At 38.2% G+C, this 16,344-nt stretch overlaps 1 protein-coding gene across 1 annotated transcript in view; it reads left to right on the top strand.

Moving 5' to 3' along the window:
• Positions 1 to 4,289: 4,289 nt before the first annotated feature.
• The window catches only part of LOC150087336 (golgin subfamily A member 2-like), a 436,198-nt gene continuing 424,143 nt past the window's right edge, over positions 4,290 to 16,344 (top strand). Inside the window, exon 1 of the mRNA XM_090371141.1 lies at positions 4,290 to 4,359. Coding sequence (XP_090227267.1) covers positions 4,309 to 4,359 — 51 coding nt within the window. The 5' untranslated portion in view covers positions 4,290 to 4,308. The remainder of the gene's footprint in view (positions 4,360 to 16,344) is intronic.

The following is a 16,344-nucleotide window of genomic DNA, read 5'->3' as shown; positions in this document are numbered from 1 at the left end:
CAGGGAATAACTTTGATATTATATACTTGGATCTTAGAAAGGCTTTTGATACTGTTGCACATGGAAGACTGCTACACAAAGTGGAGCAGTGTGAGATTGGAGGCAAATTGCTGCTATGGATAAAGGGGTGGTTGAGGGGGAGAAGACAGAGAGTGGTAATCAATGGACACTGCTCATCGTGGACTGATGTTATTAGTGGAGTCCCTCAGGGCTCAGTGTTGGGTCCAGTATTTATTGTATTGTTTTCTCAGTATTGTTTTCTGTATTTATAAATGATATTGATGATGGTATATCAAGCTTAATGTTCAAGTTTGCAGACGATACAAAGGTTGGCAGGGTTGTCAAGGACACTACTGACACTATGCTGCTGCAACAGGATCTGGAAAGGTTGAGCAGATGGGCTGAGAGGTGGCAAATGAAGTTTAACATTGACAAATGTAAAGTACTACACATGGGAAACAGCAACCCCAGAGCAACTTATCAACTCTGTGGTACTACACTGACAGTGGTAGAGAATGAAAGGGACTTGGGGGTGGTTGTGCAGGCAGATATGAAGTTCTCTGAGCAGTGCAGACGGGCTGCAAGAGTAGCTCATGGAGTATTGTCAATGATATACAGGAATTTTTCCAGCAGGGATAAGGAGGTGATTATTCCATTGTATAAGGCGATGGTCAGGCCACACCTAGAGTACTGTATACAGGTCTGGAGGCCTCATTTCAAGAAGGATGTAGAGCTGCTGGAACGAGTACAGAGAAGGGCAACAAGATTAGTGAATGGAACAAAAGGGTGCTCTTACGAAGAAAGGCTTAAATTTTGCAAATTACAGTGTCTGGAGACTAGGCACCAGCGAGGTGATCTGATAGAGGTGTATAAAGCCTTGAATGGTTTAAGCATGCTCAATGCTGATGGGATTCTTCCTCTAGCTCAGAAAAATCACCTGAGAGGGCATAAATTCAAATTGAGGAAAGACAGATGTAGGATAGACGTGCGGAAATTTGCCTTTAGCCAGCGGGTGGTTGGTTGGTGGAACAGACTTCCATCCCTTGTGGTGGAGGTTGATAGCCTAAATAAGTTTAAGGCTCAGCTGGACAGGTAATTTGAACGAATAGAGGGGTGAAGTGGAAGTGGGTTTTTTTTTTTTTTTTTTTTGGCTGATGCTGCATAAGCTTGCTTTCTTGCATCAAATGCCTCTACTAATGCTAATGCTAATGCTAATACTGCACTATACTATCGCTGTCTTGTTCGGTTTTTTTTTTTTTTTTTATTATTATTTTAGGGTTTCCCGTAATTAAATACATTAACCCGTATTTGCGTCTCTAAATTGCGTATGTTCTATGGTTGATTTGCCTGTTTTGCTAGACGAAAAAACCCCTGTTACTGGGGAGAAAAACCTTGCTATCTACGCCTGAGACCAACTAACTCAGCCACGGAGTGAAAAAAGCCCATTAATGTTCCTCGGGTTATCGAAGGGATTCGAACCCAGGCCTTTTCCACCCGGTGTTGCGAGGACGGTGATGATACCACTGTGCTACCGCGCAGACCGTCTTGTTCGGGATATAACGTTGTATCGTATAACAATGGCGGCAAGTTACGAACGGTAAATGTACGGACACTTAAGTATTAATTCACTTCCAAATATCGCTGTCTCGATTCAGAATAAACTAAGGATCCTGACTAGTTCAATAAGCTACTTATAGAAAATAATTTAATATATATGAATTGGTCAATAAAGCGGCTAAATATGGCTAAAAAACCTTTCCTTCAGCGAAGCTGCAACTTGTAACACGTGGATTTGATACCCTTACCGATACTAAATAACACCTACAAAATCTCTATCTAAGTTAAACTTTAAAGTAAGTATCGTAACGAGGAATATAAAGCTAATATAGAAAATAAGTTAATATGCCAATTTAAGCCAATAAAACAGAAAAAAAACTTCTCTATTTCTGGAGCAGTAAAAACTTCGCCAGTAAGGCTACTCTCGTTCTCGATCTTCGAACATATAAATTAATAATAGGTGACACAAAAGCCTATGGTAGATATAAGCTGTTAGCTGCCTGTGCAGAATCATCAACAGGTTAACCATCAATATCAAGTAGATCAATATCAAGTTGATCTACTTGATATTGATGGTTAACATAAGTAAGTTTACATAAGTAACATAAGTTAACATAAGTAAGTTTACATAAGTAAAGAACTCTTTGCTGTTTTTCCTTGCATCCTGACTATTTTGCGTCTATATTAACCCACGCGGAGTTATTCAGGGAGAGGAATGTGAGAGGTGTATTAAACTCTGGCAGTGAGCTAAATGATTTTGTAATAACTGAGAGCAAAGTGGAGGAGAAATTGTTGAAGATATACATAAAGGAGACACCTGGGGTTTGGATGGGATCTACCGGTTATATTAAAGGAAGAAGCAAAGGAAGCAAGCGAACCCTTAGCCATAATTATGACAGCTTCCTTGGACTCAGGGGAGGTACCCATGGATGGCAGATGTGCAAATGTGACCCCAATTCATAAAGTAGGATCAAAGAGTGGCACAAGTAATTACAGACCTGTTAGTTTAACTTCTGTTCTTGGTAAAGTAATGGAGATCCTGGCTAAGGAATCACTGCAGGATCATCTAGACAAGACTTCAGTTTTAGTTGAGACTCAACATGGGTTTGTTAAGGGGAAACCTTGTCTGACCAAATTATGATACCGGTACTGTGATGTGGCCACAAAGGAACTGGATGCAAAGAATAATTTGGATATTATATTCTTGGATCTTAGGATGGCTTTTGATTCTGTTGCACATGGAAGACTGCTGCAGAAATTGGAGCAGTGTGGTATTGGAGGCAAATTGCTGCCTATGGAAAAAGGGATGGTTTAGTTGTAGAAGACAGTGTGGTATTCAATGGTCACTGCTCTCCGTGGACTAATATTATTAGGCGAGTCCCCCAGGGTGCAGTGTTGGGTCCATTGTTGTTTTCTGTGTTTATTAATGATGCTGATGATGGTATATCAGGCTTAATGTCTAAGTTTGCAGACGATACGAAGATTTGCAGGGCTGTTAATGTCATTAATAACAGTACGCTACTGCAACGGGATCTGGAAAAGTTAAGCAGATGGGCTGAGATGTGGAAACTGAAGTTTAACATTGACAAATGCAAAGAACTACCTACGGGCTAGCATTAGTATTCACAGAGTAACATACAAAACTGTGTAATATTACACTCAAGGTGGTAGAGAATGAAATGGACCTGGGGGTAATTGGGCAGTCAGATATTGAGTCTTGTAAGCAGTGCAAAGGGTCTGTAAGAGTAGCTCATCGTGTTTTGTCAATGATATACAGGAATTTTTTTAGCAGGAAAAAGGCAATGTATAAGGCAATGGTCAGGCCACACCTTCAGTAATGTATGCCTGTCTGGAAGCCTCATTTTAGGAAGGATATAAAGCTGCTGAAACTATTACAGAGAAGTGCAACACGATTAATGATTGCGACAAAGGGTTGCGCTTATGAAGATAGGCTTAAGTTTTCAAATTACAGTGTCTGGAGACTAGGCACCTGAGAGGTGATCTGATTGAAGTGTATATATGGCCTTGAATGTTTTGAGCATGGTCAGTGCAGATGGGATTCTTCCTCTTTCCCAGATTAATCGCTTGAGGGGAAATAAATTCAAACTGAGGAAAGAGTTGTAGAATAGATGTGCGGAAGTTTACCTTTAGCCATCGGATGGTTGATTGCTGGAACAAACTTCCAACTGTCGTTGTAGCAATTGACAGCTTAAATAAATTCAAAGCAGAACTAGAGAAATGTTTGGAAGAATGGATGGGTGAATGGGAAGGGTTTTTTTTTTTTTTTTTTTTTTGACTGATGCTGTATAAGCTTGTTTTCTTTCGTCATGTGCCTCCGGTGTCTTTTTTCGCCCTGTCTGGTGATTATGGTTCTTCTGTGCACTGTGCTACCCGTGAGGTGCAAGTGAAAAAATATTATATGTAACTGATTGTACATTTTGTTATTTAGTATATTATATCTCACTAGATATAATTTGTAAATTACTTTTGTCAATAGCACATTCTATAGTCTTTCACAATACGAAAATATTTTTGAACAGACCATATTACGATGAGATTGTGTTACTATATGTCTTCTTTATCAGTTATATGTGTTATTAAAAAAAAAAAAAAATCAATGTTAGTGTGGTCTAAGCGTTATTTTTGGTCTGCCATCACCAAAACATCATTTTTAGTGTTTGACAGTGTATGTATATAAATATTAACGTATTAAGGGAAAGCGAAATCGACACACGTAATTGGTTTGTCAACATGGCAGATAACTCGGCTAGGCAGAAGAAGGTTGCAGCTGGCTTGAAAAAGGTATTTTTATTATTATATAAGTGCTGTTATATTTATTAAATATTAACTTAAGTTTTCAGAATTAGGAGATATTGGCAATTTGACTCGTGCATGTTGAGATAACAAGTACTGTATTATGCAGCTGTATAAGTGAAAATGTATTTTGTGACGTGTAGAAAATGAATATGGTAATCATCGGCAGAACATTAAATTGAAGCCACTAAATTTTTGGCCTTATTATTACAGGAATTCATACATTTTTTTTTCAATATGCGAAATACATGTAACAGTTAATATACCTTGACTATAGGGAAATATATTTTTGGCATTTCCCCCATTATGAAATGTACTACACCCATTTAAACATTCCACATGAATGCACCTTCGTTTTTTCGTTTGCCTAGGGGAACCCCTAAAATAGTAGTTCCTCCTGTTATATAACTTAGAAAGATTCATGCTGGCGTGGCACATGGCATGAAAGTACTTGAATAACCATAGTTGCAACAAGATTTTGACTTAGAGGCAAGTAATAAGCAGAATATGTGCCCTCAAAGCAATCTGATTATTTATTGTTATTGGCTATATGGTGCAAGGAAGCCTGGGCTTCCTTGCACCAGCCAAAAAAAAATTCTGAATTACCCTGAGAGAGAGAGAGAGAGAGAGAGAATGAACAAGAGTCGGAAGGGGAATCACCAAGAAAGAGAAGAATGATGATATCCAGCTCAGGACCCTGGATGTGCCAATCCCATACTCAGTAGTTATGAGCCCCTATTTCATTATAATTCTCAGATGGTAAACTACCCATTCAGTAGATGTTGGCTGAATAGAGAACTGGTGTTGCTTTTTTTATCATGTGAAAATGTTAGTTCGTTCTTATACTCTAACAGGTTTTATTGAAAAGTTTATCTGTCATTTTTTTTTTTCTGGAATCAAGCTTCCCCCCTTTAAAATTTTAATTTTTTAAGAAGAATATTTGTTCTTAATATTTCAAAGAACAAAATGATAAAGTAAATAGCATTTTGGGCCAAAGTAGTTGATCAGTATTTGTTTAGCATTAGCAGTGGCAAATGATGCAAGCTTACGCAACATTAGCTTAAAAAAAAAAAATTACTCCACCTCATCTTTCTAGCCTCTCTAATAATTTATCAAATTCTTCCTTAAATTTATTTAGACTACTCCTGCAACACCAAATGCCGGTTTGTTCCAATGCTTTAGCTATCTGTCTGAAAGCAAGTTTTGCACGTCAATCCCTGTCATCTATTTTAAACTTAAATTTATGTCCCCTTATGTGAGTTGTCTGAGAAGGAGTCGGGGTGCTATTGGAATTTAATTTACTTAATCCATTTAAAGCCTTAAACAATCAATCAGCTCTAAGTGCATCATGGGCACCTAGTTTCCAAGCACTGTAATTTGAGAACAGAAATCTTTTGTGCCTTTGACCAGTCTGATTCCTCTTCTTTGTACTCATTCCAAGAGATGTACAAAGGGTACCAGGAAAGTTTTGCAATACAGCTTTGTTTATTTAATTTTTTCAAAGTAATTTCCTCTACATTCAATACACCTCTCCATCCTCCGAAACCAATCTTTAAACCAGTTCTGCCAAGTTTCACTAGGGAGTAAAGCACACTCGTTGTCCCAAGCCCGTAGAAGGTCCTCATCACTGGAAAACCGCCTCCCTTTTAGCTTCATTTTCACATGCGGGAACAGTGCAAAGTCGCAGGGAGCAAGTTCTGGCCTGTAGGGAGGGTGCTCGAGAAGTTTCAGTCCTGTCGTGGTCAAATATTCGGTGCAGGCTTTGGCGCGGTTAGCTGGAGCATTATCGTGATGGAGGTACCAGGTATCCATTCTTGACTTTGGCCGCAGGTTCTTCATAGATCCAATGACTTTAGGCAGGCATTGTTCAGTATACCACTTAGCTGTGACTGTCTTCTGCGTGTCCAAAACGACACGTTCCACAATTCCACTCGATTTGAAAAATACAGCTATCATTTTCTTCTTTACAGATCGGGATTTTCTGACAATTACGGGTGTGTCGTCATCATCAAAGACCCATACTTTGTTTTGAGCCTTGGTCGGCAGATCGTAATAGTACAGCCAAGTCTCGTCACCTGTCACGATGTTGTTCACATACCGAGATTGTCCCTTATCAAACTTTTTTAACATCTCCCGGCACCAAGTCACGCGTCGTGTCATCTGCTCTTCAGTCAGTTGATACGGCACCCAGAGAGAGCAAAGTTTCTTCACGTGCAAATGATCTTGCAGAATCGAACGAATTGCTGGTGCATTTAGGCCCAAAGTATCCTCTATCTGTTGGTAGGTCACTCGCCTGTTTTCGTCAAGCATTTTCCTCACAGCAGTAACGTTTTCCTCCGTAACTGACGTTCGTGGCCTTCCCGGCCTCTCAGAATCCTCCAGAGTGAAATTTCCCCATTGGAATTCTCTATACCACCTGAATATCGTTGTACGATATGGACAATCATCATCTAGTGCAAGAGTCATTTCTTCTAAGCACTGGTCTATGGTTAAACCACGCACGAAATTATACCGCAAAACTGTCCTTATCTCATTTCGTGACCACGATGCCATCGCAAGCACTTTACACTCTCACTACTAATGAATAACTGAGCCCATCGACTTGGCGCGGCGGCTACTATGCACGTATGAACATGTCTCAACATGCAGCAACAAGCAGCTTCCTGTGATTCATTGTTGTGTCATATTGCAAAACTTTCCTAGTACCCTTTGTACATCTTTGTTAAAATGAGGCTTCCAAACCTGTAGTACTCAAGATGCTGCTTAAGCAATAGAATTATAATTTTCTTGTTCCTGCTGGCAAAATTCCTGCATATCCTCATGAGCTGTCGAAGTAGCCCGTCTGCACAGTGTTAGGAGTCAGGGTGCCATCTGTATTTAATTTGCTTAATCCATTTAAAGCCTTAAACACTCAATCAGCTCTTAAGTGCCTCACGGGCACCTAGTTTCCAAGCATTATAATTTGCAGAACAGAAATCTTTTATGGCGAGAGGACACTTTTGTGCCTTTAACCAGTCTCCATTCCTCTTTGTACTCATTCCAAGAGATGTACATCTTTGTTAAAATGAGGCTTTCAAACCTGTAGTACTCAAGATGCTGCTTAATTCTTGGTTTATACAATAGAATTATCATTTTCTTTTTCCTGCTGGCAAAATTCCTGCATATCCTTGTGAGCTGTCCAAGCAGCCTGTCTGCACTGCACAGAGACCTTCACATCGGATTTACACCTAGGTCCCTTTTATTCTCCACCACCTTGGGTGGTACCACCGAATTGGTATATTATTCTGGGATTACTTCTACCCTTTTGCAGTACCTTGCATTTCTTAATGTTAAACCTCAGTTTCCACTTCCCAACCCTGACTACATGGATTTTATTACCATTATTAATTTTCCATTATTGAATGTTAAACTAAATTTAGTTTAACATTCAAGGGAATAGGTTAGTTTTTCTATATTTAGCTGGACAAGACCTTTTCCTCAGCTGAAATATAGGGAAATTAAGATCAATGCATTGAAACCAAAAGCTACACTATAAAGCTACTATTAAGAACTGCTGTAGTACAGCAATATGGAAAGCAGTAGTGGTGACAGAGTTGTGTAGATAAGTAACAGTTAAGAGTAATATTGAACAGGAAAAAAATGAGAATGGAGAAAATTAAATGTAAACATTTGAAAGAATATAAAAAAAAAAAAAAAAAAATTGAAATGACCAAGTATATGTTGTTATTCTCAAAGTAAGAATAGCTTATGAAGAATATTGTTTAGATTACTAATTATATTTACAAAGATAAGATTGATTACTTGTAAGAGTTTTTTTTTTTTTTTATTAGTAATAAGTATCGCTTTTGTTAATGTAGAGATTTTCAAATATTTAAATTTGAAGTATGAGATGATCAGTTGTTCTTAGTTTATTAAAGATGGAATTTATTAGATTGATGAGAGATTTGCCGATCTAACTCCAGACCTCAGAACATTGGTTGTTGAGTTGCCAAGTTAGTATTAGTATAGGCCTCATTCAGCTGGGTGACAACTGTAGTAATACACAGATTTGAGTTGACATGCTTGTGAGTCTGCATGATCACTGAATACCGAAATGTTCTTTACCTTGTGAATTCTTCTGACCACATGTGACCATCTCAGATAATAACCAGAAACTTTATTGGCAACATTATTCAAAGAAACAGCTTATGCAACCAGTAACAAATGTGTGTGTGTGTGTGTTATGTCACTTCATTTTGCAGTGTTTCGTCTGTGGATACCACAGAGTGCTTGAGCTGTTCAACCTGTTAGAACAAAAATCCAAGCCCTCGGCGACCAAGGGTTTTTACAACTCCATGTCCCCGCAGCTTAAGATTGCGTTGTTTTATAAATTGTAATCATGTACTGTTACTCAATTCCACATAACCCTTTTCTTATTTCTACTTGTTTCTTCTGGTGTGTTTAAAGATATGGGCAGAGAGGATGAGACATGAAACAACACATAACATTTATTGTTGTTATGTGTTGTTGTTAGTTAAAAAACATAAAATCTAAGGAAGTGCATCTAGTTGACACGGGTGGACAGTGCAATGTTGAGCCTGTTTGGTGTGACCTAAACACTGGGAAGGGGAAAATGAGAGGAGTGTGTTATAGGCCTAACGACTGTGATCATTACAATGAACAATTGCGCAGAGAAATAAATGGGCCAGTAAATCAGAATGTCTTGTAATGGGGAAATTTTAAATTTCCAGGTATTGACTGGAACTTGTGGTTTGGTCACTCGCACACTAGCAAGGCTTTTATGGATTTATTGGAGGATTGTTTTCTACAGCAATATGTTCGAGGGGCAATCAGAGGGAGCAATACCCTTCATCTGATTATCAGCAGTGATTATTCATGCATTAAGAATTTGCAGATAAAGGAACCACTAGGTGACAGTGATCGCAGTGTACTGATGTGGGATTTGCTTAAAGATGTAACTACCATCAAGGGTAAAAGGAAGGATTTTTGTTTTCATAAAGGTGACTACAGTGGTCCCAGACTGTTTAAATTCTATACAGTGGGATCAACTGATGGTGTTACCAACTGTGAATTCTAAATGGGAAGCCTTCAGAGACTTAATCTTGGAGGCTACTAGGCTTTTCATACCAACTAAGAAATACTGTTCAAGGTTCAGGCCTAAATGGAAGTCGGATAAATTAATGAGACTCATGGCAGAAAAAATAAATAAAAAATGCATGGGATGCATATAAATTATCAGGCGACACAGAAGACTATTGCAGATATAAGCTAGTCTGTAATCAAGTCACAAAGGGAGTTTAGGCAAGTGAAGGCAGAGGTGATACAGGATCACCAAGACAAGACAGCAGTAATACTTCACACATAGCATGCGTTTTTTAAGGGGAAGTCTTGTCTGACCGATTTGATTGTATACTGCAATGTGGTCACAAAGGAACTAGATTCTAAAAATTATTTTGATATTGTATACTTGGATTTCAGGAAAGCTTTTGATACTGTTGCACCTGGAAGACTGCTATACAAATTGGAGGGGTATGACATTAAGGGCAAGTTATTGCAATGGATAAAGAGATGGTTGAGTGGGAAATGGCAGAGTGGTAATAAATGGACACTGCTCTACATGGACTAATGTTATTAGCGAATTCCCCCAGGGTTCATTGCTGGACCCATTGTTTTATGTATTTATCAGTGATATTGAAAGTATATCAGGCCTATTGTCCAAGTTTGCAAATGATACAAAAGTTGGCAGGGTTGTTAATGACAGTAAAGACAGTATGCTACTGCAAAAGGATGTAGAGAAGTTAGGCAGATGGACTGAGAAGTGGCAACTGAAGTTTAACATTGACAAATGCAAAGTACTCCATGTGGGTAGCAGTATCCGAAGAGAAACGTACCAAGTGTGTGGTACTACACTCAGGGAGGCGGAGAATGAAAAAGATCTGGGCGTAATTGTGCAGTCAGATATGAATTTTTCCAAACAGTACAGAAGCCTGCCAGAGCAGGTCATGGCGTTTTGTCAATGATATACAGGCACTCTTCGACTTATGTACTTAATCGGTTTTTTCATGTATAATAATGTATAGTATAGTGAATAATAATGTATAGTACAGTATTTATTCAAAACTAATTTAATCTAAATACGATACGTAATTTAATTTATTATATGATCAAATTACTTTACGATGGACTCTCCAAAATAAAATACCGTTCACCATACGATATGTAGTAAGCGTCGGTCACTGTAATCATGTTTGCGAACTGAATTTTAATTCTATTAAATAGCTATTCTACTAAGTAAAAATAGGAAAAATAGTATCCATAGGCCGTAATAAAATTAAAGATGCGTGAAAATCGGAAGAATATTTCCTACAGGTTAGCAAAATAAAAATAAATTTACACTTATGTACTAGCTTAATTGATATTTCTATTCACTGACAATTTCTTTTTTTTTTTTTTTTTTTTTTGGTTGTAAAATTTAAAACAGTAAGAAAATAAGCAATGAATAACAAAGAACATGGCATGCACAAATTACAACTAACACAATACGCGCAAGTGAGATACAGGGTAACAACTTTACGGAGCTCAAAAAAATAGGAATGAAGAGAAGATTCTGAAAATTTATTTATGTTTTTTATATGATTGAAGATTTCAGTGAAGGGGAACCACATTTCACCATAATAACGTAAAATTCCAGCTATTGGTATCATTGCAAATGCAATAAGATCGAGTTTACTACCCGTTTATAATTATATTGCACTAACAGAAAAGCCAAATAAACTGGAAAGTGCAAATTTTTTTATTATTTTATGGTAGTGACCTACAGAAATCTGCTTTAGAAAAATATCACTGTGTTCAAAATTGATTCTTATAACTGAACATAGCAACAGCTTTGTGCTTTGTATGTAGCTGCGAGTTGTACATAAGTCGTTTGTACGTAAGTAGAGGAGTGCCTATATAGGAATTCTGCTAGCAGAGACAACGTGATTATTCATTTGTATAAGGCAATGGTCAGGCCACACTTTGAGTACTGTATACAGGTCTGGAGGCCTCATTTTAGGAAGGATGTAGAGTTGCTAGGACGAGTACAGATAAGCAACAAGATTGGTGAGAGGAACAAAGGGGTGCGCTTATGAAGAAAGGCTTAAGTTTTGCAAGTTGCAGCAGCTGGAGACTAGGCACCTGTGAGGTGATCTGATCGAGGTGTATAAGGCCTTGAATGGTTTGAGCAGGCTCAGTGATAGCAGAATAATTCTGCCTTGCTCAGATTAAGAACCTGAGGGGGCATAGATTCAAATTGAGGAAAGACAGTTGTAGAATAGATGTGCGGAAGTTTGCCATTAGCCAGCCGATAGTTGATTGCTGGAACAGACTTCCATCTGTTGTTGTGGAAGTTGATAGCTTATTTAAGGCTGAACTAGACAAACATTTGGAGTGACCGGATGGGTGAAATGGAAGGTTTTTTTTTTTTTGGCTGATACTGTATATGCCTCAACTAATGATAATTTTCACTCCCTCTAACTCCTTGTTCTAACAGTATTTAGCTGAAGGCCTTCTGTGTAACTCAGCCAATGAGAATTATTCCCATTCATTATTAACCTAACAGAGTTTTAAGGTTATAATCAGGAAGCATTTGGTTTAATCCAATTGTTCCATTTAGACATTTTCATTCACACAAAAGAAACAGTTTGCTTAACAGGCTAAGTTGGCGCCTCCGTAGCCAGGTGGAAAGGAGCAGCAGTGCATAGCACATGCTTCTTGATTAGACCGGGGTTCGAGCCTGACACCACCAAATACGGAGGATGCGGAAAGGTCAGGGAATGACCACCGCATATCCCGGAGCAATATGGCCTTAGTTGCTAATGCTCCTAAAAACCAAAAAACAAACAACAAACAAACAGGCTAAGTTGTTCTCTTGTAGAGCAGGCTATGAGGCTTTCTTTCCTCCAGAGGAAACTAGGGCATAGTCTTCTCTGGACCCTGAGATCTTCTTTCAGTTTTTCCTCCAAACTTCAGCTATTACGACTGACTGTACGATGCCGATAATGAGCTAGTCCCTACACAATGCAAAGAATCTTCTGCATCGACCAACTCTCTCCTCTTGGGGCCCCTTGAACCCTTTATGTACTTTGCATTCTGCTCCACTTTCCAGAGAAAACTCTCTTCATTGGCCGTAAAAGGGAAGGATTAGCCGTTTCTGGCCCATGATGATATAGAAATTAATACGTAGATGGAACGAATCTTTGTTCTCCGTTTATCTCATCCTATATCACAGAGTCAGTCACCCAAGAATGTGCATCTTCTCTCTAACATTTCCTTTTTTGTTAATCGTCTCACGGTCATTGCTAAATCTTGGTTTCACTGCAGCCATAAACATCTTTTAAGCACCTCTGTTGACGTGGGAAATGGCCTTTCGCTTTCCTTCTACCCACATTATTTAGTTCATTTTGAGTGAATGCTTCTCGTGATTATTGCATTCCTCGGTTCTCTATTGGCTTGTTTGTGCTCTTCCCAAGCTACCCTGGCTTTGCGTTATCTTCCATTGGACACAGAGAGGCACGTGTCCGTGAGTTAAGGCGAGAAGTTTCACAATGCCCGGGGCCTTTGCACCTACTTCCCCGCAACCATGGGTTTCTCTTCTGTTTAATTACTGTGGGTACTGAATGAGTATGGTTTTGTAACTTATCCTTAATAACTTATCCAAGATACTGTATTAGCTATTTAGTAAATTAGTTCTGTCTGATTATTGAGAGATGCGAAAATTCTCGGTCTAACAGTTATTATTTGTGAAGTTTTTGTATAAGTAATTTGTATGAAACTACTCGCCTATCTTGCAACTGGCTGCATATTTAGAGCTTGTAAGTGTATATTAATTTTACGTAAGTGTTATGTATTTTAGTTAAAAGTGATTGTTTTGCTGTTTAGCTAATGAGAGGCGAAAGGTAATTAGAATAGAAATACACTCCTACCCTCGTATTACACTAATAGCTCAGCATGTGGAAGAATTTTAGTTGTAGGAAAGTAAAAAGTATATGACTGAAGAATATAAAGCTGTGGTAACATGTGATAGTCAGCACATAATGATATACTTTTTATTTTCCTACAACAAAAATTCTTCCACACTTTGAGCTATTAGTGTAATACTAGGGCAGGAGGGTCTATTTTTATCCTAATTGCCTTTCTTACTCCGCCTCTCTCCATTAGCTAAACACCCAGACAATGACTTATAACTAAAATGCATAACACAAGTGTATGTCATATGCCCATTCCTTTTAATAAATTAAATTGCCAGACCTTTCAATTTACTTTATCTACTCATTTTCATAACATTAGCAAATTTGTTCTATTTTTAAGGAAAATCTATAATTGTAAAATGGAGTAATCAATTTTTCTGTCATAAAAATTGATTACTTCATTTCTGTATCATAACTAATAACCAAATTCTATTTTTGCAAAGCAGAATTTGGTTATTAGTTATGATTAAAAAAAACTAAGTTTGAAATGATTAGCATTAGTAGAGGCATATGATGCAAAAAAGCAAGCTTATACTACAGAACCAGCCAAAAAAAAAAAAAAAAAAAAAATTCATGTTTCTCTCTCCATTTGCTCAAAATGTTTGTCTAGTTCTGCTTTGAATTAATTTTAGCTGTCAACTTCTACAATGACAGATGGAAGTTTGTTCCAGCAATAATCAACCACCCACTGGCTAAAGGCAAACTTCTGCACATCTATTCTACAACTGTCTTTCCTCAGTTTGAATTTATTTCCCCTATGGCAATTAATCTGGGTAATAGGAAGAATCCCATCAGCATTGAGCATACTCAAACCATTCAAGGCCTTATACAATTCAATCAGATCACCTCGTAGGTACCTAGTCTCCAGACATTGTAATTTGCAAAACTAAAGCTCTTTCTTCGTAAGAGAGCAACCCTTTGTCCATTCACTAATCTTGTTGCCCTTCTCTGTACTTGTTCCAGCAACTCTACATCCTTCCTAAAATGTGGCCCCCAATCCTGTATACAGTACTCAAGGTGTGGCCTTGACCATTGCCTTATACATGGGGATAACCACATCCTTTTCCTTGTTAGAAAGATTCCTGTATATCATTGACAAGACACCATGCGCTACTCCTGCAGACTATCTGCATTGCTTAGAAAATTTCATATCTGACTGCACAATTATCCCCAGGTCCTTTTCATTCTTTACCACTCTGTGTGGTATCACACAGTTGATATGTTACTCTGGGGTTACCGCTACCCATATGTAGTACTTTACATTTGTCAATTTTAAACTTCAGTTGCCACTTCTCTCCCCATCTGCTTAAGTTTCTAGATCCTGTTGCAGTAGCTTACTGTCATTAGTGTCATTAACACATCTGCCAATCTTTGTGGCACCTGCAAACTTAGACATTAAGATGATGGATTATCAGATATTCCATCATCAATATCATTAATAAATACAGAAAACAACGATGGACCGAACACTGAACATTGTGGGACTCCACTAATAATATTAGTCCACAAAGAGCAGTGACCATTGATTACCACTCTGTCTTCTCCCACTCAACTATCCCTTTATCCATAGGCATCAATTTGCTTCCAGTGCCACACTGCTCAAATTTGTGCAGCAGTCTTCCATGTGCAACAGAATCAAAAGCCTTCCTAAGATCCAAGTATATGATATCAAATTATTCTTTGCATCTGGTTCCTCTGTGTCCACATCATAGTATTCGATCAAATTGGTCAGACAAGATTTCCCCTTAAGAAACCCATGCTGTTTCCAAACTATAACTGAAGTCTTGTCAAGATGATCCTGCAGTGCTTCTTTAACCAGTACCTCCAATAATTTCCCCGAAACAGAATTTAAACTAACTGGTCGTCTGTAATTACTTGTCACCCCAATACCAATATTTCTTAATTGGTATGAAAAGTCTAGTAGCTTCCAAGATTAATTCTTTGAATGCTTCTTCTGATGATGTTACCAACAGCAAATTTAGAATTTGCTGTTGGTAACATCGTCAGTTGGTCCCACTGTATAGAATTTAAAAACTGTCTCAGACCACTGTAGTCACCTTTATGAAAACAAAAACCCTTCCCTTTACCCCTGTTGGTAGTTACCTCTTTGAGAAATCCCACATCAGCACACTGTAATCACTGCCACCTAGTGATTCCTTTATCTGTAGATTCTTAATGCATGTAGAATCACTACTGATTATCAGATCAAGAGTATTATTCCCTCTAGTTGCCTCCCAAACATGCTGCTGCTGTAGAAAAACAATCATCCGATAAATCCACAAAAGCCTTGCTATAGTCTGGGAGTGACCAACCCACAAGTTACAGTCAATATCTGGGAAATTAAAATCTCCCATTATAAGACAATCTGTACTGGCCCACTCTATTTCACTGTTCAGTTGTTCATTATACTCATCAGAGTGATTTAGCCTATTATACTGTCCAGCAAAGGAAGTAAGCAAACCCTTAGCCATAATTATGAGAGCATCCTTGGACTCGGGGGAAGTCCCCATGGACTGGATATGTGCAAATGTATCTCCATTTCACAAAGGGTGGCACAAGTAATTACAGACCAGTTAGTTTGACTTCTGTTCCAGGGAAAATAATGGAGTCACTAGTTAAAGAAGCATTGCAAGATCATTTAGACAATACTGCATCAGTAATTCAGACATAGCATGGATCTGTCAAGGGGAAGTCTTGTCTGACCAATTTGATTGGATACTATTATGTGATCACAAAGGAACTGGATGCAAAAAATAATTTTGATATCATATGCTTGGATTTCAGGAAAGCTTTTGATACTGTTGCACATAGAAGACTACTGTACAAATTGGAGCAGTGTGGCATTAAGGGTAAGTTGCTACAATGGATAAAAGGATGCTTGAGTGGGAGAAGACAGAGTGGTGGTCATTGGGTACTGCTCTACGTGGACTAATGTTATTAGTAGTGTTCCTTAGGATTCGGTGTT

This window comes from Mastigoproctus giganteus, chromosome 4 (genome assembly GCF_048544385.1).
Source record: "Mastigoproctus giganteus isolate SK-2022 chromosome 4, ASM4854438v1, whole genome shotgun sequence".
Classification (NCBI taxonomy): Eukaryota; Metazoa; Arthropoda; class Arachnida; order Uropygi; family Thelyphonidae; genus Mastigoproctus; species Mastigoproctus giganteus.
Note: the sequence above shows the minus strand (reverse complement) of the source record. Positions and strands in the feature narration are given on the sequence as shown.